Genomic DNA, 26,313 nt, shown 5'->3' with positions numbered 1-26,313 from the left:
GATCATGCAACACAGGTAAAAACGGGTTATGATCTTAACAGTAAATCACAACAAAGGGAGAGGCAACGAGTGCAACCGCAGACCACGGTACGAAACCCATTACTCAGACCCGTGACACATCAGGGCAGCTGTGCGGCGCCTGCCCCGAGTTACTCACCCGGAGCTTTGTAATCACCGGAGCCCAGAGTTTCTACAAACACTACGGGCGACGGTGTTTGCTTAAGTGACAGCTATGCTTGCACAAATCCAGCAAGCTTCCAAAGAACTGGGAAACTTATACATGGAATCAAGGGATTTTACCTTTATTTGCTCATGGTTTACTTGGAGTTACAGATTTAGCTCCTCTTCCTTAAGCCAAACTAAAGCTTTTCCAGGGTTTAAACCCAGCAAGAAAAAAAGATTATTTTTTAAATCAGTTAATACTAGAAATCTGCTCAGAAAGGGGAGTATCTGTTTGGATTACATCCAGTTCTGTAAGTCTAATGCTACAGACTATTACTTCTTTATTTAAGAAAGATGCTGATGAGGTGTTTTCCATCATTCTGGATACGTTATTCTTCTTTATGAGGAGATAATCCTCAGGTGGTCTGAAAATCCAAAGCAGTCTCCCTCCCCCTTCCCCAAAGCTTTCCGGAGTGCTTTACAAACGAGAAGCTTTACCAAACCTTTCTGAAGCACTGGGGTAGCAACTGATAAATTTTTAGGATAAAAACTTGTGCACTGAAATTTTGGGATAAAACTCTTCTTGCTCCTCCTACAAACCTGAAGCTGACATTTCTGGAGGAAAATTGACCTGCGGGAACAAAAGGCCACATATGAGAGCGTGGAGAAAACCAGCCCTTTACCTGCGCGGGAGGAGCGGGCTGCTGCACTTTTATTTGCAAGTGTACATCCTGCAGTTTTAACAACCTCATGCTATGTTTTTTGTGGGTAAGAGATTTGTCCCAAAATGCAATGCAGTAACTTTGCTACATAGCCCACGGAAAGCATCCTTGGCATTATATAATCCAAACACGATTTTATCTTCTCTCAAAACATGCAACAGAAGGTTACAGTAATTTCAGTTTCACATTACAATACCTCTGATGCGTAGTATGTCAAATGCTTTACACTGAGTTAGAGCGACTAATTTAAGTCACTCAAGTGTTTATAACTTTCTGGTGATATAAAAGTGAAAAAACATACGGTAAACAATCAGACTTTTTCAGCAAACTGATCTAGAAAGACTTGCTGATGTAGTTGCACAGGCTGAATTTTCAAATGTACAATTTATAAGCTGGATCACATATGCTTAATGGAGAATTTAGAAACGGTTTGATCATTAAGTAATTATGATATCCGACCAATTATTACTATGACCAATTATGACTAATGAACAGAGAACCATTTCATCTACCAGCTGCTAATGAATATGGTGAGACAGCAGTAGAAAAGCGGTGGCTGGCTCCTTGCAGTTTTATTTGTATTCTTAAAAATAAACAATTCTTTTGGAAACATAAAATTCATGTTATGTAAAATGCTACGGAGAACATGACCTTTCTGGCAGGACAACGTAAAACTTAGATCCTGCAAGTTTTTATATCAACAAGAATAAATTCAAATGTTACAACCCGCCTAGCTCTACAGCACTATTTCTATCCCTTTGGGAAAGTATTTGTAATAAATTGCATCAGCTACAAGTAATTTTCAGTGTTTTTGGCCTGCACACAGAGATGCACACAGTGCAGGAGATCTGAAGTTCTAGGAAAGCAGAGGGTTTTTTCCTTTTGCATTAGCTGGCATATACCACAAGTCAGTCGGTCGCAGCATATTATTTTTACATCATCCCAACTGAACCAGAATTAATCGTCTTCCACCAGTTTTCCCTGCAGCACAAATGCAAAACAGCATCAAGCGTGAAATAAAACCGAGCAGCACTCCAAGCTGGCTGGCAGGCCAAGATCTACGGCTTCCAGGGCGGCTTGGTACCAGCAGTGCCCGTCTTTGCTGCGCTTGCTCCGGCTCCGAGAGCCAGGCCGATCCCGCGGCAGCTCTGCCGCCCAGCCCCAGCCGCAGTTCCCCACACCGCCTTCTCAAACAAGTTATGCGCGACCCATCAGAAACCACGGGTTTTCCCCCTCGTGCCCCTCAGCGCAAGTTGGGAGGCTCCTTTCCCCCCCTCAGCTAAGGTCTTTTTGGGGTGGCACTTGCCATACAACCCAGCCGCGGAGCTGGGGCTGGTCCCAGCAAACCACGTTCCCGCAGGTGCCGCGCTCCGCGCACACCGAAGCCCCGTGAGACGGATGGACACGCAGAACCGCCGGCTTTTAGCCACAGAGCTCCTCGAATTGCAACAAAACGAGACTAAATTAGTCTGACTTAATGATGGGAAGTGGTTTAAAAAAAAAAAAAAAAAAGGCGTTTGCAAGGCACAGGTGGACGGGTAGAAACACTAAGGTGGAAGAGGAGAGGGGGAGGCCCATTCACAGTTCTCGCACGCAAATTTTTGTTCCAAAAAGCACATTTTCCGCCCCGAGACATGCGTACGTGGCCAGAAGAGCAGGCAGAGCCCCGTTTGCCTCTGCGAGGCAGGTGCAGGAGGGAGACGTCCGGCCAGGCATTACAGCCGTACAGCCAAGGCTGCGCTGAAGCACGGGAACGACCCTCTAACAAGGTCTTTCAGGGAGAAGATAAAGCGGCCGCTCTCGTCCTTGAACGAAAGCACGGCCGTTACGAGACCCAGCTTTCCGCAGGGCTCCTCGGCGGCGGGCGCGGGGTTTCGGCTGGGCGCCCCAGTCTCCCTTCGCGGGCGCCCAGCAGCGATTTAGCGCCTGCACAGCAAACGGACACGTCCCGGGAAGCTCACGTCCGCCAACTGTACCTGAGGCAATACGTGGCGGATAAATCAGGAAGCGATGCTGAAGTGACCCTGCAAAGTGTCCCAAATTATTTCCTACAGCACGAGCTGCAGCAGTGCTAAAACCCGCGTTACTCTGACAGGTTACCAGGAAACTAGGTCAGCTGCTGCCACGGAGAGCAAACTTGCTGGGGCCTGCTCCTCTCAGCAAAGTAGTTCGTGCAAGAAGGCAAGCAATCAATTTTAAGAAAATTCCTATTCTCAACACGCCGCCCTGGGCGGGAAGGATCTCGGCTTCTCACCCTGGGTGCTCCCAGGAGCAGAGCACGCAGAGGCACGGCGCGCACGTACCGAACTGGCACACGTACTTCGAGTACATACGAACCACATACCCCCCAAAGCGTTATTTTGCCCCTTGCTGACACTACTAACAACATCGACAGTACTCCGTCCAGCTGGGGACTTAGGACAACTTATCCTTCATTTCCGGCTCTTAAAAATATTGGAAGTCTTAAATAGAAGAATTAGAGGCTTCCCAAGTCTTTAGCTATATAAATATTTATATAGGAGAAACCTGAAATCATTAGAGCTGTTTCTTCTAATGTGTGAACCCTGAATAACATCTTCATAATTACAGTTAAATCTCTTTGGTAACGAATTTGGTAGAATTTTTTAATGGAAACAATAACCCAGTCATGCATTTTTAAATTTCCCTCACTGCGCAGCAAGTTCAGGCTTGCTACATGCAGCCTTCGGACAGATTGTGCTATCCCCTCCTCCCCCATTTCTTTATTTTTTCCGGATGAGAGAGGGGAAAGAAAAAAAAAGTTGTATTGTGCTGCTGTCAGACACCTTCCCATTTGCAATAGCACAGATTTAAGATTCGTTTTGGAAAAATGACTGCCCTGAGACGAAGCAGCGTCCCGGGCGAGAGGAATAGTCCCACCTGCCCATCAAACCCAGCTGGAGCCTGGTGGAGCATCTAAAGATGACGGGAGAGAGAGGGGATGGGAGAAGAGGGGAAAAAAGAAGAGAAGATGGAATGAGAAGAGGGGGAGGGAAGAGAGAGAAAGCTTTTCCCAGAGAAAATGAAGAACGGCGCAGCCCTCAACTTCCTCAGGTTTTGAAGGTGCTCCGAGAAAAGCTTACCTGACAAATTCATACAGGCATGCACCCAGGACCCAAGTTAGGCAAGGGCACTGGAAACGCAAGCAGCCTCATGCCACCAGCCAGCGCCGCCCGATTCGAAGGCGAAAGGCCCATCCTGGCAGGAAAGGGAGGTTCCTGCCCCGTTTCTCCCTGGCTCCACACCGAGCCTGCCCACGAGCGGGACCGGCCGTCCCAGCGAGGCCGCCAGCCCCGACGGCAGCCTTCAGCACGAGCCCAGGCAACTAAACGACGAATTGCAGCTTACCAGAGCTAGGATGCGAGCGCAGACTCGGCCAAAAGGAAGGACGAGAAGCATGAGTCCCACAGCACGCACCCGCAGAGCGGCTGAATTTTCCCAGGCTTCCAGGAAATAATTCCCAAGACACGGCGACGGATGATTGTACAGCGGTAAGCGCCTCGGCATGCGGTCATGCGAGCGGCTCTTCCTCGGGATCCAGCACCCATCCTATGCAATGCAGTCTGGATCACTAGGGGTCCCTGTGACACCGGGACTAAACACAGCACACACAAAGCTATCGTAAACACTGATTTTTTCTTTTTGAAAGCAAGATTTTGGTAAATCACTTGTTATAAATCTTACTATGGCCTCTATAGATTTTATTAAGCACAGTTTTTCACAGGTGGAACATTTTTCCCTTCCTTTATGCCTGATCAGAGCAACGCAGCAGAGCCGGGGCGAGAGACCACCAGAAGCAGCTTGGTCGCAGCTCGTGAGCCTTGGCCCTGCTGCAATAACCAGCGGGTGCCCTCGCCACGTCGGCACGTCGCGAATTAGCCTCATTTGTCTCTTTGGGGACACTAAGAATTACATGGAAACTTTCCTGAGTTCTGGCCGCTTACAGAAATCCCACGTCCCACGTGCCAGTACGCGACCGGTCTGGAGAACTGGCTGCCCAGGTGGCCAGAAGTAACGTATGGATGAAATATTAAAGCCTTTTAACTGCGACAAAGTCCCTGAAACTGAAGCCTGGCAATGCAGGAACACAGGTTTAAGCATAACTTCCATTTACATACAGTTGCTTAATTTGTCTTTAACGTGGCGCATATCAACAGGGAACACCTTTACGTGACAGGCTTCATGCAAGCTTATCTGATAAGAAAACGTAGCGCCTCAGTCACCCCAAAGAGACAGCAGATGCCCTCCCCAAAACATGTGTGAATGCAGCCGAAAACTGCCACGGGACCCCAGGAAAAAGCAGGGGCCACTACTGCACCCTCTTCTATGAACCAGCAGCCAGAACAACTCTTAAAAAAGACTGCAACATGCCCAGCTTAAAAAAACAGCTTCCTGCAACCGGCCTAAGGAGCGATGTTGCTCTCTGAACAGCTGGTCCGCAGAGGGCAGAAATGACCTTACAATCCAAGTGGTTTATAGCTTGGAACTGAAAAAAAACAGAATTATTATCCGACCCCTAAAGAAGTCAGAGTTCAAAATTTGCGGGCGGCGAGGGAGTATTTTGATACCAGTTGCTTCAAGCCCGCCACCTCCTTTTTATTCCCCTCCTTCCTCGAAGCAGGGAGTGGCTGAGAAGACTTATTTATGGGCAGGCTTTTATACTGGAACTCATCTTAACTGCAAAGCAGATGGCAACGGCACAGAACAGGTACTTGCAGGCCGAAGAAACAAACAGAAATTATACTACAAATCTGCTCTGAAATTAAAAATTTCATTTTCAAACCCATAGCCAGCTACTACAAATACAAATACACTAATACAAACAGGTAACAGCAGTATCATTTAACTGCTTCCTAAATAAAAGCATGAGTCTACTAAAAGAAATCTCAGTCTGACTCATGGTCAGGATAAAAATAAACAGAAGGTGATGCTTCACACAGTTCTGAGAGTTTGATGTCCATAATTTAAAGCCTACTGCAAAAGCCTGGCATCAATCTAATTTTTTTTTTTTTGCCTAGTTATATTATGCACACAACTCTCCAGAATCAATAAGCCTTCACCCCAAGTTCAAACCCTTAAACTGCTGAGATCTGAGGGCAAGGTTTTTTGGAAGTCTACAGTTAATGTGCGGAAGAAAATCCTGATCCATGCGAGCAAAATATTAAGAACCTGACTCTTACATGATGTTTGGTTTACGTTTGCAGCCTTCGAGCAAATGGATGCAAAGATAATTTTCCAAATTCTATTCCCAATTGTCACTTGATGAAAAAAAAAAAATCCTATGCTGCAACAGCCTGTAAATCCGAAAGCTGATACATTTAATAAACATGTCACATTTTGAAATGGGCATCAGTTACAAGAAGCTCCCAAAACAATACTGCTCACAAAATATGTCAGCAATAAAAAAATCAACCCCATATTCACTCCTGACACCATAGTTCTTAACATAAGACTTCTGGTTAGCAAAACAGTATTGAAAATAACGGTGTGAAGTTACAGTTTTCGATAGGGCAGGCACACTCAGCATGAGGATGGAAAAAAGCTAAAAATAACAGGATAAGCAAGGGTGGATCCTAACTGAGCCTTATTAGTCATGGAACGAAGGAGTAACACGCGGGCTGCTCATGGGTTACAAAGCAGCACCATATAAGAGCAAGAGAAAGATTCTTGTTTCTTAAACCATTTTTTTTCCTCCGCTCTCCTACTCTGCTTTAGGCACTCTCTCCTTCTAGCAGAATCTACTCGGGAAACTTTTAGCTTTTATTAATAAGACAGCATACTGTTCTCTGTGAATCTTTAAAAATAATAAATATCACAGGTGACTCACTTCAGGGTGTCTGCTTCAATTGGATCAATATTGGCAGAAAAGCACACGATGGTTTCATTATAGCTTTCTACTTACACCATCTTTGTGTCAAAATTGAACCTTTACTTAATCTTTCCTTTGCTAAAGTCACTGATGTCATCCATATCCAGCAAAGGAAGAAGGTAGTCCTATCTGGATGGACAGGAAGAAAGAAATGGGAAGGTGGAACATGCAGCATTTTATCTTTAAATTAAGCCATTGCATACAGGGTAGATCAATAAGCAAGCACAGATTAGTCTGGTTTAAAACCTCCTTCAAATCTGACCTGCAAGCGACTCAAGCAATACAAACCTCCTCATCCCCATTCCCCCTCTCCTTTCCCTCCTTGGTTCTCCTCGCAGTTACGGCGACACACCAGTCCTGCAATACTCCATCTAGCCAGGACCAACACAAATACACAAGCATCGGCTTGTGTAAGTTCAATCACCAGTCACTAAAGCCAGGCCAGCAAACACACGGCAGATGTGGGTCCACGCTGACTAAAGGTCTCCTAGATGGAAGCTGGGAGCACGTCCCAGCTCCTCATCATGTTAAGCCACACTCAGGCTTTTGCAAGGCTTTACACGTATGGAAAACCCGGCTGAGCAGAGTGACTGCATATGGCTTTTCCAGGAGTTCGGAAGACACAATACACGGGGGTGCTCAAACCACCAAACTTGAGACGTACCTGGAGAGGGGAGGAATAGAGACTCGCCGTTCATGCATGTGGTTAGCAAGGGCTGCATTTGCACACAACAGCTGATTGTTCCTGAGGCCAAAACACAGAGAATCACCGCTTGTCCTCCTCATCGCGGCCGTCTCCTGCCTGCCCATGAGCTCTTCGGAGCACAGATTTAGTCAGTAACAGCATTCATTTCTCTACAACCCTTTTCAGGGGAACATACGCACAGACACTACTTTCAGATTCCACGGGCTATTGCAATGCAATTCTCAAGTTTAAGCAGAGTAACGATAATTCAGCAGTGAAATAGGACTTTAGATCTTTGACACTCGTGAAGGCAAACGAGAAGTCAAATATAATGACAAAGACAAGAGAGCAGTACTGCAAACAAAAACAGCCTTGGCCTGCTGTCAGCCCTTGCAGCTGCACCGGAGAATCTGAGCGGTTCATCCCACCCCATGGTTAGAGAGGGAAAGTCTCTCCTTCTGCCTCTGGTGCCCTACCACTGCAGACTGCAAATACGCCCATAGTTTCTGCATTTAATAACTCCGAGGTCAGATACGTTCTGACTTGCAGTGCTGCCATTGCACCAGCATATCACCTGCGTTACGCTGGAGGCCTCAGGACGAAGCCCTACCTTCTGCCAGTGACCCCAGTGATGTTTCTCCAAAGCTTTAGAAAATCACCAGCAATCAGCTACTAGCACAACTCCTTGATATGCCATTAACCATAAGCTGTTTCTATGCCTCAGACTCCCTCTGCAGAGAAATTACCATTTATAATTTTGTCATCTACCAGACCAGCAGTGTGAAAGGAACCAGGGAAAAAGCTGCTCGCAGAAGGGAACGATCAGGTAAGAAGTTTTTCATTCTGCTGCACAGCATCTCTCTCAATCAGCTCCAACAGGAAGGTACAAGCCCTGAATAGGAGGAAAAGAATAAACAGTGTTTCCACACGAAAGCAGAGTAACAGCCAGGAAAGAGGGCTGATAAGGGCTTTGCGAACTGAGGAACGGTGGTAACCCCTTCGATGGCACCTCCAGGCCAAAGAGTGTCTCCGCAGAGTTACAGAAGTGCAGCTTGCAAAATCTTCCATGGAGGAGGCTCACGCTCCCCTCCCAGCGCCCTGGGGCTTTCTGCGTTTTCCTCACAGGCCCAAATTGCAGTTGCAGAACATTTTGCCTACAGCAGCTCTGAGGCTCAAACACTTGGCGTTTTCACTGGAATGAGGTGAGCAAGGCACAACTAAGCAAGTATATGCTATAATCTTGAGAAGTTTTACTTCTGTATCTCAGAGCGCGTAGAAGATCCCAGCTACCAGCTCAGCACCCTTCAACATTAAGAAGGAATATCCATTTATGCCTGGAAGAATCAATGCGGTGAAGCCAAGATCTTTGCGTAGCTTTGGGCAGTCTACAAGAAAAATCTCTTCATCCAGTTCAAAAGATATTTTTGAATACAGGAGAGCTGGTGGACACAGGTATGTTGGGGCAGATGCTGAGCATCGGATGTGCCCGTTCCCCTTCAAGGGTGTCCACCACCAGGTTGCCACATGCACAGCGTGCTACCAGCGCCTTCCTGTGACCAGCACTGGCCACTGCTTAAGGCTGCAAGGCCTGGTCAGCAGGAGGAGCTGCTGTAGGCAAGAATTATGAAATGCCGCAAAAAAATACGCTGAGAACTTTGATTAAAGAAAATTCAACTACGTGTCCTTTGCAAAGCCTGTTCCAGGTTGCCTCCTCTCGCCCAAAGCATGGCTTTTCTTAGGCACCAGGAATGGACAAATGCATTTGGATGGAAACGACTGAGGTCTCTTGGGTACTAATTTACCTAACGGCTCCATAAACTGTTTCTCATCTGTAGGTCTGTAAGAACATCTGCGAAGGATGAAGTATGGGTGCAGCAGAGATCCCACACAGCTAACAACCCTGAAATCACTGTTTTAACATACATGAGGGGTCTGATGAAGGCAGGATCAGGCACATACTACTGCAAGTATGAAGCATACCCAAAGATGCTGACCAGCTTGACTGTGACTAAGTTCCCTGTTAACTCAAACACAGGAAAAGCTGTGTGGTCTGTCCTTGCATGTGGCTTCTTGGTGTTTGGTTACTCAAAGGAAGATGGCTTTGGCATGTGACTTATCGCCTTTTACTCAGAGGCACCAAGGTACCAACCTAGAGAAAGCAAAGAAAAACTCCTTATAAAAAATGAAATTATTTAGCGTTTTGTTTGTCCACAAAGCCCTGGAAAGAAGTATGTGTTCCTAAAAATGCCTGACAAGGAGATAATTAATATTCATGGAGTTTTTGCAAGCCCCTGGCACACGGGCCCTGGGAAGTGCCGGCGACAGCCTCGCTATTACTGGAATATCTGGAGGCAGAGCAGCATCGTCCCGGCCAGGGAGGCGCCCTGAACCTAACTTGCTACCACAGGCCAACTGCGTGGGAAACAAGTGCTGCTTGGATGGCGTCCAACTAACTGGTCTTGAAGCCATTTCTTCCTAATCCCGTCAGGACGCGGCCGCAGAGGAAGCTGAGTCCTCCTGCCGCTGCTCGCTTTCATGCGGAGCCAGCTGGGAAGGGGCAGGCGAAGTCTAGCTTTGCTGCCTTTCTGACCGAGCTGCGGAGCAAAGGTTTAAGGCATGTCTGCAAAAGGCACAACTGTCAACGTCTGCATCGCTTTCCCCGGAGGACAGGGGTTCCCCGGGTTGGAAGCCTGCCCGGCCCCATCCCTGCAGCGCCGCGCTGGACGTGGGGCTCCCTGGCACTGCCGGGCCCCTCTGCAACCCACACGTACCTCCAGCAAGGGCAGCCCACCTGTGAGAACGGTTCCCCATCGAGCAACCCCTTCCCTGGGGATAGGAGGGGACAAACAAGGAAGCTTTAGCCACCGAGGATCGCTTTTAGCACCTTACTCATTTACAGCAGGCCTGCGATGCGCCCATGCTCACTTCTGCCTTGGCGGGTCCCAAACGTGGGTTTTGCAAGACTCTTCTCCAAACACTGCAAGACCTGCTGTCTCCTTGCCGTGGAAGTCCAGGGCACTACGCAGGATCACTGTTTCTTTCTCTAGTAAGCAGAGGGCCCACTGCAGCATCTGGTAGGTTTTAAGAGTCTTTCAGAGCCCTCTGACACGTGGCTTTATTACAGGACTTACATACCATACAAAAATAGTCTAGCTAGCTCGGATGTCAAGTCAAGCCCCGTGCATCGCTCGCTGCCGTAGCAGCTTGCCTGAAACGCGGCGGAGCAAGCGCACGGTTGCATCGGGAAGCGTGTCGACCAGCGTGATGGAGTCGGGCTGTGCAACAGCTCAACTGCTGGCCGGGGCTGCAAACAGCCCATCTGCTAAGCTGCCAGCCGAGCCCAACACGCATGGAGGCTCTTCTTGCTATTGAGCAGAAATATCAGGGACTGTCTTGTCCTCCGGAGCTTGCACACAATCCCTCATATATGGGAGAGGTCCTAGGTGTAGTCTGACATTTGTGGCACAGTTTGAAGTTTCAAGGCACAGGGGAGAAAGGGGTGAAGGCACCGTTTCCCAAACACCTGAACCAGGGGAGGACCAAGAGAAGGCAACAAGGATGCTACTACACCAATGCAATTACAGCTTAAAGTTACAAAATAAAATACCCCCTCTCTCTGCGCAAGTCCATAAGCTTGGGTCTCAGGATGTTGTTTCGAGGAACAGTGGACCACTTTGACTTGTGGCGGTTGGTATTAATCTGTGGGTGCTCAGTGAGAAGAGAGCTGTACAGCAAAGCTGGAAGCAGCAACATGATTTCCAAAGCACTGAGTTATTTCTGGTTGACTTCCCTGTGGAAAGTTAAGCTAACCAGAGGCTGTTATTTCTTCACGAGAAATTTTGCTGTCTGTGTACGTTACATGTTTACTAAATTACATTACTTTAGCAATCAAGAATTTCCCCATAAAACTACAAGTTACTACCACAAACCAGTTGCCTTTTTAATCTCCTGGAGCAAATCCTGGCCCTGCTGGGATCAGCAGCAGGACATTTGACCTCAGAGGGGGTAGGGTTTGATCCAGGCCTCCGAAACAACTCAAGGGTTGACTCCAATTTTGTCCGGTCCAGTTCAATACACAAAAATAAGTGTAATTACCAAGCATGCCTTCAAAAGTATGCTACCTTATACAAATGACATTTGCAATAAATTTAAATATGATCCCTTTTTCCTGAGCACTTTGCATCAAGACAAGAACATTTAATGAGTATTATACAAAAATTCATTTAACGCAGAGAGGCATTTACGCAGCGTGACCACAGCCAGGGCAGCCGAGCCGCTCTCATTCTACCTGTCTAGGTTCGAACGGAAACACGTGCGCAAAGTAAATACAGCAGCACGTGGGTAGTCACGTGTGTCAACACGTGCAGTTGTAAGCTTCAGGCCGGTAAAGGCACGACTAACCAAAGACGAAACTCTGCCCTTTGGCTGAAGCCATCAGAAGAGCTTTTCTAATGCTACAGCAGCTCTCTAGCGTCAATTATTAATAACGACAACTTCATATGTTATTAATCTTCACGCAATTCTATGGGCAAATCATTTTGTTAGTACGGGAACGCAGAGGTAACGGGGAGCAGGCAGCCAGGGAAGGCCTGGCACTGCCCCGGCGGGCAGCCCGGCCGCACCGGCAGAGCGCGGGCCAGGAATCGGCGCTCTCGGAAAGGTGACCTCCGGGAGCCGTCCGAGCGGAGCCGCTGGGAAAACTTCATCTGCACCTTGGGCTGCCGTTTGTAAGGAAAAACCTAGGTAGAGCTCATCTGGCCTTTGTGCCGGGAGAAGGATTAGATAAGCTCTCGAGCAGCCTTTTTTGTGCCATTTAAATACTATTAAAGCATGGAAGCATTTGCCGCTTTAGTCACTTGAGAATGTATTTTAAAAGACTTTTGAGAGAAGGGGTGGAAAAGGCTATAGATAATCTAGTTTGCACTTTCCGCACCGGTTTCTGGTTACAGGCGGCTGCCCTGGTTTTCACCTACTTTTCACTTCAGAGAATCAGACACTTGGGAATGTATCCCGAGACTTCTTTTTGGAGGTTACAGGCCATTTTCCTGCTTCTCCTAATATCTCCTGGGTCAATCTACCGACGGAAGAAGCTGGATGTTATTCAAAGATATCCCTGCTAGATGCTCTCCTTATTAGAGACACTGTTCATTAGAGGTTTGCAAGAAAAATCAGAGAGGACCTCAAGAGCCGGGGATGATTCATGCGGCCCGTGAGCAGGTCTGGATGGCTTGTGACCCCTCGGGAGAAAGGCAGGATCCAAATCCATGAAGGAAAAAGTCTGTTAGCTCTGCAGTTCAGAGAACAAGGTAATTGCAGAAGAACTCCACTGGATAACCCTCGATGGCGTAATCAAATAGAGGGCAAGATTAGAACAACAAAACGTTGTACTGCTACTTTATATAGAAATCCTTGGTTAATATGATCCGGGCACAGAAGCTGCTTTTTTTCCTTCCCAAATTGTTAACAACAGTGATGAAAACAGAACTGCAGACACCCTGGCACGAACGCTTCCCGGTCGCAGAGGAGGGGCTATTCCACGGCAGCAATATACAGGACAAACATCGGTATTCACATTTTAAGTGCTGGTATGGCATACCGTCACTTCCTAATTCATTTTAACTACTGGTTTCTTTATAAAGAAAGAATGAGAATTTGGATCCTTTTTTTTCCCAAGACCTTTAACACTCCGCTTTTCTCAGTGTTGTTGCAGCCCAAGGTAACTGGAAAACAGCGCTTGGCCACTGACCGAATAGGGAACTGCCTGAATTTTGTTAGAGAAAGCTTTCTGTCCAGTGCAAAATTGGAATCAAACAGTGCTTAACAACTGAGCAAAAAGCCTTTGCAAAAGATAAAATCCTATTTTACAATGTCCAAGTGAAAACTTCTAACTAGCTTTCATCAGTCACTTAGGTTTCAGTCTAAGACATCACTACCACACTACTTTTTCACTCATTTTTACAGTCCTTTAACAAAAACAGCTTGAGCAACTTCTGACATTCCCAGTACAAAAAAACCTCCCCAGTATAGACTGAAAAACTGTGAGTCTTCCTCGTTAAAAAAAAAAAAAAGAAAAAAAAGCAAGGGCTTTTTTCATCTTTGCAAATCACAGCTAGAATTTGGCTTTACAATTTTCAGCCTGAGAAATAATTTATGAGAAAGCAAAAGAAAGAAAGGGCCAACTACACCGTATCAGTACATATGCTAAGATACAGTAATATTAAGTATTAATGCTCATACACAGCATAGAGAATTCAATATGGAAAAATGATTCACAGAATGTTTTTTAAAAATTACTAAGAACGGTTTATCATGAAATTACTATCAGGCAAGGAAAACAGAAAACATGAGAGCCACATGAAACAAGTGCAGAATTCTGGTATTTCCCCAAGTCCCTCTTTAATAAATTCAATATAGGAGTTACATTAAATAAAAAGTTTAGATTAAATTTTTAATAACTCACTAAAAGCATTTCAATTCTCTGTGGACAACATGCACTACCAGCTCTTGTATGCATAAAGAATTAAGCACTTTAATATAGTTCTCTCTTTTTAGCATCGCCATCTACCAACTGAAAGACAATTAAATTTCATCTCTGCATTCTCCATTCCTCCCCAATCCCTTTGAATTTCCTATTCCTATTTCCTCTAGCTTATGTGAATGCCTGGATTTTGTTTTAACAAAGCATGAACAGGTTTAAATAAATGGCTTTCGTGCAATTTTCTCATTTAAAGGAGATCTATAGATCACTGAGCAGGAAACCAAAATTGGTGATATAAATAAGATCTACTACTTCTGTGACGCAAACGACTCCGGAGGCTTGACAGGGCATGACAAAGTGCTCAGAAACGATACAGGTGCTTGAAAAAGCCGGAAGCCCTTGAAGACATCAGCTATTATGCAGCTCCTGATGTTTAAGCCAACAAATGCAGATCAGGTAATTGTAATATACAACCTCCTTTTCCACCAAAGTCTTTGCTATTTACTTACAGAAGTAGGATTAGTTTTAGATATCTATTAGCATATTGTCTTGAAGAAATATTTTCAAAGTTGGTTTACTTCAGTTGCATCTAAGGAAAATACCTCATGCAAAAGCTCAACTATTTGAAGATTAACAGCCAAAATATACTCAACTCTGTTGCTGAGAAATTATGGCCACTCCTCAAAAGTATATTCTGTCCTACAGCTCTGATACCTGCGCTGCTGCTACGCCTGTCTTGAATGACCTTATCACGCGAACGCCACGTATCCATAGGAACTCATGGTCCACAGCGAGGAACGCTGGAAAACACCAAACTGATCAGATTACGTGAATATCTTAAAAGGCTATTTGTTTTAGAAAATGAATATCGGTATTGAGTCATAGGGAGAAAGTGGCAGAATTGCATTTTCTTTCAATGGTAATTATACATAATCTTCACAACCTAAACGGGGAATTTTATACACCTCCACAATGTGCATATTTTCTTTAAAAGTCTAACAAAAGCCTGTTTCTCCTATCAGATTCAAAATCTTCAGCAAAACCAGTCACCATTAACGGAGTCAGAGGGCCTGAAACACTGCATTTACAACTCTTCTAAACAGCATTCTCAGAAGCATTTAATATTTAGCAGTAACTTCTAAAATGCATCAGACGTTGCCCTGAAAAAAGGGTCTGTTTCATTTAAATTTGTTATTTAAAAGAGCTCCGAGCCCCCACCTGCTCTAGCTTTGGGCACATGAGGATATTTTTGCAAAAAAAGCGCTAGCAGGAGCTGCCGCGGCCGGGCACGCTTCTCAGGACGGGCTCGTCTCCACGCTCCCCAAGGCTGCCAGGAGCCGGCACAGTACTGCTCGCGCTGAAACAAGTTACTGCAAACGCAACCTGTTTTGGCTTGCACTACCACGCTTGGAAATTTTGCCTCTAGCGCTGTTTTTCTCCCTTCCCTGACAGATGAGAGCTTCGAGAAGATTTAATTACCTGAAGCCACACACACATCAGCATCCGCCACCGACTGGGCACCTGGCTGCCACCTCTGCCGCCTTGATCAATATCTAATCACTCGGCGTTAATACGGAGGGGAACCAACATCCTCCTTCAGGGAAGCAGGCGTTCAGTACGAGCAAAAGTAGATTCTGGTGGTGTGGAAACTTCTAAACATCATCCACTTAAAAGCAGACATTAAAACTACTATATGCAATTCAACAGAACTTTTACAAGTGCAATAAACATATAATAAGCCCCGATTAAATCGGGTAATTTGCCTGGCTAAGCGCGTGTGTTTCTTTGTTAAAATAGTTACCAAAGAGAAGTTTCTTAACACAAGAAAAATCTTTTTTTTTAAAGTAGGGGAAGTCACACAGTGACTATAATAGCTGAAATATAGGAAAATATTTAAATATGTGCATTTCACCTATAAGCTTTTACAAAACAGATTACATAGTGCAGGAAAGCTCATCTTTGTTTTCTAGACAGTCTTCGCTTTCTGAAGATGACAGATAAAATCTCAAGCGTCTTTCGCAAACAGCTCGGGACATTCAACACCCGCTTTAGCAAGAACCGAACGCTTCCACTTTTCCTCAGTTTAGCCTGAGGATGAAGGGGAAGCTGGATCTAAAGCAGGGAAAGGCAGGGAGGGGTGACAACACTGCGATGGAGACCCCAACCCCGCTTCTGGCCTCTCCAGGGTTTTAACCAACATTACACAGTTCCTTTTCAACCAGCTGCTTATCAGGTGGTCTGGGCTGCTGCATCTCTGCTTACACGTCATTTTAGTAGGGACTGAACTGTACCAGAAGAAAAGTTTGTTACCAAAAACCCAGTTACATACTTATGCACAGGTAAATGCAGAGTTGCATGCACATGCACTCACACGGCGTATAAATTGTGTGATATTGCTCCAATGGCTTTCATTTACAATTAAATCGATTCATTATTTTGACCTCCCCACCACTTGCTTGAACACATGCAAATACATACATATTCCATTTATTATTATTAACTCTTTCGTGGCCTATTTTTTGACATCTTACAGGCCACAAATTGAAAAACACTGGACTAGAGAGTCTAAATGGTCTTTCCCCCCATAACAAAGGTTACACTAGAAAACAGGATGCTCGTTTTTACCGATGGAGGAGATGCATTAGTGTTAAAAACGCCAATCAGCACACACCGGAAGAGAAGAACAACGAGATTCTTGCACAGGCAATAAGTAAACTTCAAACCAAGCACGTAAGCTTAAGGCAACATCTCCTTTTTGAGGCAACCCATACTGAGAGCTACATTGCCACCACTCAGGAGTTATCCAAGGCGCACCCTGAAGCAGTACCGATTGCCTTTGCCTGCAGAAATCACTCTCTCAACACTGTTTATAATATCGGATTATTCTGTGAGCACCGCTTGGCTCATACGTGTTCTGCGTTCACCTCTCCTCTGCCGGAGAGAGGGACTGCGCCTGTGCCACACGTGGAAACCACCATTAATTTTACCGAATTTTTTTGCAGACAGGAGTGGGAGAAACAATGACATGAATGCAACTCGAATCCAGTTCTGACTTTCTCTCCAGTCTCTGCACAAACTTTGAAAAATAGTAAGTCTACACTTTATTTGTTTAACCAGCAGTTAATGCGAAACTGCCTTAAATCCAGTAATGAAACGAGCAATTACTAACAATTCTTGTTTTTCACATAACTGCTATATAATTCATATAACCGCTAAACACGTTTGGGGGGATATTTGTAGTTTGAGCTGAAGCTTCAAGTAGAGAAACTGCCCGAAGTCCCCTTGTGCCCACGGGGATCCCGCTAAAAGGCAGAGACGCCTTCACGGGAGACGCGCGACTCCGCGCCGCTGGCCGTCCTCCCTCCTCCACGCCGGCCAAGCGCCTGCGGTCCTGCCGGCCGAAACACGGCTCCTCCGGGCAGCCGGGTTCCTCTCCGCTTAACGAGTCGCTGATTTCCGTCCCAGCTCCTTCAGCAATCTCTGCCTCCTTAGGCTTCAACCGTCTCGCTTTCTGCGTGCTACATTTGTTTTATTACCTTTTGCTAAGCGCCCCGAAGAGTTTGAGGGCCTGGTGAGTTCAAATATTTGTTACTGAAAGGCTTTGGCAGCAGCAGCTCGGGCAATTATGCCTGGTGTGGAGCAAGCCTGGCTTTTGAACGTTCGTCTGTACATCTGAAATGTGTTTTGAGTTGCACTGAATAAACACTTTTCTCTTTCTATGCTTTTTAATGCACTCTGCCTATAATTTCTCCCTTAAAAGTTACCATAATTTTCCATAGTGCCAGGTGTTATATACACACCATCCTTCTTTGCTGAAAGGCACAATGTTGCTACTGCCTATTGAATGGTTTCCTTCAGTAGTAAAAACAACGGGTTTTACGCAGCACATGTCAAATCTGAGAATTAAAACCACTAACCCTTTCATTTATCACAGCCGCTACGCAAGAAAAAGACACCTAAGTACATTATTATTATCCTATCAAGCAGGCGTTTCTGCTGCCCGCTGCTATTTCAACACAAGATATTTGCTTACGTTTAAGCGAAAATTTGAAAGCGCAAGCAGAGGCTGGGGCAGGATGGCGGGAAGGAGCACAACTGTAGACTGCAGAATACCATGATTTCACCATTATGCCAATAAAACTGTGTTCCAAGATAATCGAGATTTTGACTTACAAAAAAGCTCACTTCTCTCTATACAAAGGTTTAGCTTTCGCTAGTTGCTATACCAAATACCAAAAATGCTCCTTTAAAAGATATGCGCTGACCTTATACTAGCCAGCACCATGAATAGCCCTTTTCAGTATCACACACAAGCACATTAAAGAGATATCTACTGTTACTTGCAGTGCAATTAGCATTTGAACAACCCAACTCTCAGCTTGTTTTGGCTATTTCTACATACCATATGAAATGTTCACTTACCAAACGACTAGGAATTACTGCCAACTTGCTGGTATCCATAACACAGAGTAGTTAACATAATATTAATGCTCAGATAAAGGAGAATCATTTCTCAAAAAAGAATCCATATGTTGTCATCCCATGTATTTAGCACTTTCTTTAATGAAAGGCTTTGCAGCGGCAATGGAGATAAGTTTTCGCTCAAGATTATTAACTGTTGTTGCTTTGCCTGGAACAGTTTCAGAAGAAGCAAACATACATCTTTCCAATCTATGTAATTACAAACGCTCCTCAAGAAACAGGCGCTTTAGAGAACGTATAGATGTTTCCTTAGCTTAATGACATTGCACACTTTGGCAGAATCATTAATATCTTGCCAACCTCATCTAACCTTTGAGCTGGGTGGAAAGTGGCCAAAGTACACTGCCGCTTTGATTCATACACAGCAGAACACGGCAGTAATGCATCAGCGACTGCATTACATCACCTAAGTTATTACACCCAATTACACTGGGGGGAACACTTATACAAGGCAAACAAACCCATTGTTTGACTGAAATTACAACACTTCCTAAGCCAAAAATGTTTTTTTTTTCCTTGTCAGCTATGCTCTGAAACAAATGAACTGCCCCTAAAGAACCTCTCTCATCAAAACAGTCATTTTACCTCCTTCAATTGCCCTAGGAGGAGTAAGACAGCCAAATCTAATAAGAGCCCTTGTATAAAAGCCACCAGGTGGGGAAAAAAGGTCTTGCTGTGCCTCTATGTTGCAAGAACGACAGAAATAACATTTCCCACAAGCCAGAAGTTTGATTTTGAAAATTAGTTTGTCAGAAGTCAGTGCACTGTCCATTTTTGTCTGGGAAAAATTGCTTTTAAGCATTGAAAACCCTGCCACTCCCATGCTCCCTAATACCCTCTCCACCAAGGCGACATTCTAACATCAGCTACGGATGAAGAACTTAACACTTTAAAAAAGCTTAATCAAGCAAATATTACTCATTTTAAGTGAGAACAAACTCACTGCCAACCACATCAAGTAAACATTTACTCCGTAAAAACTGGAGACAACACGCCCAGGAAGATAAAAGCTTTGCCCTCATGCAACAACAGAGCCCTGCGCTCCATCTAGGCCCACGTTAGCGATAGCCCGGCTGCACCGATATTCTCGTAGCGCTGTAATAAAGTGCATCTGTCAGGCACAGAGGCAGCCTCGCTCGTCTCGTCTCGCATTTCATTCCCCTACTCCCCCCTTGACAACTCTGTCTGCATATTTCTTCTTCCCCAACGCCTGCTGCGATCCAGCTCTCCTTTCAGAGCTGGCCTCCCACTCCCTCAAAGAGAGACCTCTGCCCCAGGCCAATTATTAAATTATTTAAAGATTTAATCCTGTACTATAATATATACTTTGAATTCTTAAAGCTTCAGCAGCCAGAGGAGAAAAGCAAGGCCCCAGTCATACCATGGGCAGAGGAAATGTATTTATACGGACTCCATTCCCTTCTCTTCTCTTATTTTTTGTTATCTCCTGTACCACCACTTGAAAACCTTTCAGAGAGGTTTCTGACCATTTTCAAAAGCAAACCTAAAAATTATCCAGTGAAAGTGCCAAACTGTATGCAGTGATTTTAAGGCTACTGACAAACAGTGCTGGTTCTTCTTCAGTCTTTCAGGGACCCCTTCAAATTGCTCCAGAGACCTCCACAGTCAGCAGGCCACAGATTAAACCGCTGCTCTGAATGAAGCCAGGAGCACAGGCCTATCTCCACTAATTCAAGATAGCCTTCAGAAGCAAATGACTCATAAGGGAACAAATCTAACTTCCTAACATGCTGAGTATATTTTATAAAATGTAAGAACGAACATGTCTGAAGGCACATTATGAGGCCGGGCAGACTGCGCTGATGTTAGTGAACTGGTACCTATAGTGCCAAAGGTATCATATAACCAGCATCTATATATCTTGACAGTATATGCAGAAATAAGTTATTGATGAAAAGGGAAAAATATGGACTCCAGCACACTCTTATGCTTACAGGACATGTCTGCAAACCAGGGTTCAGGAAAAGTCCCACAGACTGCAAGGACAGGCTTTTATCACCGCTGGCCGCAATAAGCCTCTTCTGCGGACAGCAAAACTCACTCTGTAGAGCCACTGCTCTGCAGACCGTCACAAGCACTACGGTCTCTTTATAGAGGCAAGTCATTTGGCTGAGCCGTTTCCTGTTTCGCAAGTGTTTTTTTAATTGACTATGGAATTTGCAGATATTATTTTCAGAAAATACGTTCTATTGATTGTAATTACCATCCTCAAAGATGCAATGGAAAGAATATTAGAACCACTAATGCTGATTTTGATTTTATTAGAACTGTTAGTGAGGCTGCAAGTAGAAAGTCATTGCTTCCTAAGCACCTCAGCAGCTCCTAAGCACCATAAATCACGTCGTGGCACATTTGTTATTCCTTCTGACACAGCTAAGCTTCAGGAGTTGAGCAGAGTAAAGAAAAAATACTGGCAGCAGGCTTCCTGCAGCTGGATGAGATCAATCCACATATATTTTCGAGGAACCTTCTAAACATTAACCACCTTCAGAAAAGATGTACTTCTCTATCAGATGAGCATCCAGCAGACACTAGAGTACCTAATGCATCTCATTCAGCTGGAGCCCGATCTATGCGTGTTAGAACGGGTTTTGCAGGCAGGCTGCCTCTCTTCAACGCTGTGATTAATGCAGCGGTTAGAGGAGCTGCCCCAGAAGAAACAAACCTGCGAGAAGCCCGGAAGGATGCACTTCCACGCTGGCCCGCAATCCAGCAAAACATCACGAACACCTGGCTGACCTTATTTTACTTTCCACATGACTTAGCTTAAAGACAAGACTGGAAACCTTCAGCCCATTGTAACAGCTTGAAATCATAACCTTTCAAATACATTTTTAGAAAACCTAATCTCTTTTATTCTTTGAAAAGTCAGAAAACGTGAAAATCTCAGTTTCGCCGCACAGTCTAGGCCAGCATGTGCAGATATTTCGGAGCGACAGGGCCCGCTGTGCGTACAGCTGCACCGATTCGGCAGATGGGCAGCAAGTACTCAATGCCATTTTTCAGCGGATCTGGTCACAGTATTAGTTCCAATAAACTGACGCAGCAGCTGATGAAGGTTATATTTCTAAAGGGCCAAGCAGAAGGGAGCAGTAATGTTATTTAATAAATTCAGGCTGCCACTGACCCAGTGGCATTATCAAACTGCAGCTACAGAAACATTTATTTTGCCTTCCCCACATAATCATGCGGTCATTTACTTTTTAAACTACATTCAACAGTCTGACTAGCTACCAGATGAAGGATCTCTGCATGTGAGAGGAGGACCAAGTCTGGTGGACTAAAGTTATCTAACTAGAGGGGGTGAGGAGGAAGACAGCCTCTAATTTGCGGAGAAAGAAGAAAAACACTCCTTGACTCCTATGCACACTCTTCTCATGGTTACCCGACTCATTTTTCCCCTCCCTGGAGCCACAAGGCAGCAATGGCTTTAGAGAACGGCCTGTCCCACGTGCCAGGCCACGAGGGCTGCCCAGGCCCCCTCCAGCGGCCACCTCGCCTCTGCAAGACTCTTTACCAGTACAGACTTACAGCTCAGCAAGAAGGACGGCCTGCCAGCCAACCCACGCGTTGCTGCGTTTTTTGCCACCAGCATCATCTGATCCGCGTGCCAACGCTGAACGGAAGTCTCCGGCCTCTATCTGAACGTCTTTGGTAAAAGCTTTTCACCTAACGTTACGCTGTGTGGTGACGCGCAGACTCGTTCTTGTCCCTCGTGTCTCGTTTGTGTCGTGCAACTGTGTCTGAAAGTTAAACAATAGCCTTTATTCCCACATAATTAACATTGGCTTTCGCTGCTCTTTCTAGCAGTTAAGGTCAAATCCCCGCAAATACAAGACTGCTGTCTCTGGACAGATGAGACTGAGGGTCCCTCTTCAGTTTAAATGCTATATTTAGTTCAGCTGAAGTCATCCTAACCCCATCCTGCATTTCGTCCCAGAGCTTCACTGCCTAGAAATTTCCCCAAAGTCACTTTAGCATTTTTATTGTAAAGCTTTCAATTGCCTTCTCCTGTAACGACAGCCTGACCAGTCTCCCCCAGCAAGGACACAGCACAGCTCAACACAAACTTCTTCTTCCCAGTAACTGCGAGATAAAGCGGCAAGCCCTATTACAAGAGGGTAGCAGAAACTCTTGAAGCCAGTTTTAAATACTGTAACCCCAATCTGAGAAGAACAGGTGACAGCTAATCTAACTGTAGGGAGCTCGGCAGCAAACACGTAACAAAGTCGACACCAGCTCTAAATGCAACGTGTCACACGGCGGCTCTGGAGCGTAGAAGCCAGCAGCAGTACCGGAAATAATGCTGTAGACCTTTGCAGAACCTTATTTCGAAGCACAATAAAGAACAATTGAAAACAGGTATCAACTCCAGAAAGAATCCTCAATTTCTCTAATTTTACCAGGAATTACTCAGGAATTTTTTTTCATGAGAACCAATGGGATATATACAGAATTTCTGCTAATACAGACCAATGGAAAAAAAAAAGTTTTCCACACATCTCCGTTGACAAGTTAATTTTAGATTATATCAACCAAGAGCTTTTTTTAATGCTGAAATTTCTTGTTTACCTTTTCAATGAATTCTGCTAGCAGTAGGAACAGACTAGTCAACTGCATACGTAGTTGTCTCCTGGCTAGTTTCACTTCATCACTTTCACGTTTACAAACAAACGTGTGGGCCTCCAGCAGGGACAGACAATATCTTATTATATATATAGCAAGATATTGAGCCACAGAAAAATGTCAAGGTCAGAAGAAGAAGAAGAAGAAGAAAAAAAAAAAAAGATTTTCTCTTCAAGCTGGTTTTAGGAAGCCTTTAAGGTACTGAGTCATCATGGTTTGTGGGGAATACTTTTAAAACTTCATACATTAGTCAGAGGTGGCACATCCAAAGGTCCGTCAGACTGCCGGAGTTATAACCTAATTCTACACGACTCAGTGACCCAGACACACAGCGCTTACGCAAGCCTCAGGGAGAAACCGGGCCGTACCGTAGGGCTCGGCCAGGAGCCGGCGCAGTTTCCCAGGTCTGCCACATGTTTTCTGTGCAACCCCGAGATGTCACTCGCTCTGTCTGCCCTCTCGTCATCTTCATGACGACCCCGGACTAAAAAGCAGCTCTTTGTAGCCCTGACAAAGTGCAACAGAATGGAAGCAGCACCAAGGCTCAGTGGCACTCTCATCCTCTTAAAGCAGATGAAGAAGATCCCCCTCTATTCCTCTGTGGCCAGCTATGGGCTGAAGCGCCTTTCCATCCTTTTTTAAACAGCCAAAAGAATCAGGTCACAGCCAAAAGGCTGACCCAAGCGCAGCATTAAACGCAGGGAGATCTCATCAGGGCGATGAGAGGATGCCACCGTGCAGGCGCGGAAAGCAAGCTCAGCCCTGGCACGTTGAGAGGCCCCAGGTGCTCCTCTTCCAAGAGGTCCTGGAGGCCGCATCCCAAAGCACGTGCAAGGGGAGAGCGCTGCCACGCACGGCGTCACAGCAACTCCTCCGAACTGGCTCGGAGATGAAACACACACTTATCCCGCAGTGTCTTATCCCACCAGCAGCCCCTTGCCCTCACCCTACACGGAAACCAGGGCGGCGGAGCTCAGGTACCTCCTCCTGCACGCCGGGGGGAAGGCGAATCCCTGCTCAGAGAAAGGCCGAAGCTAAAGCAAGATGAGGAAAAACCCCAAACCACCTCATTCAGGTGAACTCCAGGATCCCCTCAGGGCTCCTTCCGGAGAGGAATGTGCGCGGGCGGAGGGGAGGGAACCACAGGAGAAACCACACCAGACGCTGTTTCCTGGGGCACTGGAAAATTTGTTAAGGGACGGGCCAAAAACTCAGAAAAGAAAGTTTCCAGTGCCACACACGCTGGGAAACCGGTACGTCCGGGCAGTGCGAAACTCAGACTGGGAACTCGAGGTATATCATCAGGTGTAGCAACACCGAGGAGAAAAACCATCGCGGAGGCAAACAGCCACAGATTCGGCAGGCAACACCTCACCTTGCTAAGCGCGTAGCCAGCGGCAAAGAGTTTCCATCGCTGCTGATGCTTCTGCCAGCTCGGGGCAGCAGAAGTTTATCAGATAACGCTAGGAAGATAAGCTTCCTACTCATAAAAATTACCTTTTAAAAAAAAAAAAAAAAGGAAAGCCGAGCATCTGCACAATGGCTGCGTGTTACAGGAGGATTAGAAAGTCCCTATCGGAGGGTGTCACCCGTCTCGCGGGTCCCGGGGGGGGGGGGGGGGGGGCTGAGGCTCAGCTTTGGTTTCGAGTTCAAGCCCGGGGGAGAAGCGGGTGCCGCAGGGCAGCTCTCACGGGCCTATCGACACCAGGCAGAGCCGCCCGGATTTCTCAGCAACGAGCTGCAATTCAAAGGATTTGGGGGGGGGGGGGGAAGCCCCACCGCGAGTTGATGACTTCGCACTCACCGAGGTGTAGCCGGCGCGGCGGCCCCGCGCCTCCTGCTCGCGGCACTGCAGCCCGGCCAGGTGCCTCTCCAGGGCCGCCCAGTCCATGGCGGGCGGCTGCGGCTCCCGCGGGGGCTGCGCGCTGCCGCCGCCGCCGCCGCCGCCGCCGCCGCCCCGCCGCGCCCGGCGCCCGCCCGGCCCCGGCGCCCCGCCGCGCCGCCGCTCCTGCGGGGCCAACGGCGGCGGGCGCTGCTGCGGCCGCGGGCGGGCGGCGGCGGCGGGGCGGCGGGGCGCGGCCTGGGCGCGGCGGCGGCGGTGCTGCTCATCGGGCAGGTAGCCTTCCTCCTCCTCCTCCTCCTCCTCCGAGTCGTCCAGCGCCGCCAGGTCCAGGCTGCCGGGCGGCGGCGGCGAGCACTTGCACTCGGAGCACGGCGTCACTTTGCTGGAGTTGGACTCCGAGCTGGAGCGGCTGCTGCCGGCGTCGCTCCCTAGATCCATGCCATCCTCCCGGGCGTCCTGGCGGGAGAGAAGCGAGAGGCGCCGCGTCAGACCAGCCGCCGCTGCCGGGCCCCCGCCCGCTCGCTCGCTCGCTCGCTCGCTCGCCTGCCGGGGGCCGGCCCCGCTGCCGCGGCGGGGCGGCGCGGCCCGAGCCGCCCTCCGCGCCCCGCGCAGGGAGGGAGGGAGCGAGGGAGGGAGGAGGCGGCCGGCGGGAGGCCCCGCGGCCCCGCGAGCGCAGCGCCCCCTGCGGCGCAGCGCGGCTCCCCTCAGGCGCGTTCCCGCCCTCGGGCGCGTTCCCGCCCCCGGGCTCGCGGCGGCCCCGCCGTGTGGAGAAGCGCCGCCGCGTCGCGCCGAGCCGTGTGGAGAAGCCGCCGCCCTGCGGTGCGGCGCGGCGCGGCCCCGCGGTCCTTACAAACCGCCTTCTCTTTAACACGGATTTCCCCAAATCTCGCTAATTATTAAAAAAAAAAAAAAAAAAAAAAAAGGCGGCTAAGAGCACACAAATAACGCGTGGCGGACGGAGGCAGCCCCGCTCCCAGGGCGGCCGGGCCTGCTCCCGCCACCCGGGCAGGGCCCCGCGTCACCCTAATATCTGAGGTGACTTAACGGCGGAGCCAGCGCCAAAATACGGCCTGATTTATCCCGGGGGCACAAGAAACTCTGCAGTGTTTGAATTCGGGGGACCTGCGCTGAAGCCCGTTAAACAGCTTTCCCGCAAAGGCCGTGCGTGCTAATTACGACGGGTTTTGAGTCTGCGGTGAATTTGGGGAGCCCCCGCTGGTTACGGCAGGTTTCGGTCCCCGCTTTGCCCTCTCCTGCCTCCGTCCTGCCTCGTCCCGTCTCCATCTCCCCTCCGAGGACAGACCCGGCCTCTCTGCCCTCCCTTCTCTGGCTGCTTTCCAAGAGCCACATCCCTCCAAAAAACCAAAAAAATCCCAGGCAGCAAGTGCGCCGTTCAGGGAATATAAC

General features: G+C 47.3%; 1 protein-coding gene across 1 annotated transcript in view; it reads right to left on the bottom strand.

The window, feature by feature from the left end:
• The window catches only part of SCHIP1 (schwannomin interacting protein 1), a 150,909-nt gene that overhangs the window by 33,609 nt on the left and 90,987 nt on the right, over positions 1 to 26,313 (bottom strand). The window contains 1 exon segment of the mRNA XM_067302168.1: positions 24,868 to 25,362. Within this exon segment, the coding sequence (XP_067158269.1) occupies positions 24,868 to 25,362 (495 nt within the window).

This window comes from Apteryx mantelli, chromosome 9, assembly GCF_036417845.1.
Source record: "Apteryx mantelli isolate bAptMan1 chromosome 9, bAptMan1.hap1, whole genome shotgun sequence".
NCBI classification, from domain to species: Eukaryota; Metazoa; Chordata; class Aves; order Apterygiformes; family Apterygidae; genus Apteryx; species Apteryx mantelli.
The sequence above is the reverse complement of the archived record's forward strand: the minus strand, read 5'-3'. Positions and strand labels throughout refer to the sequence as shown.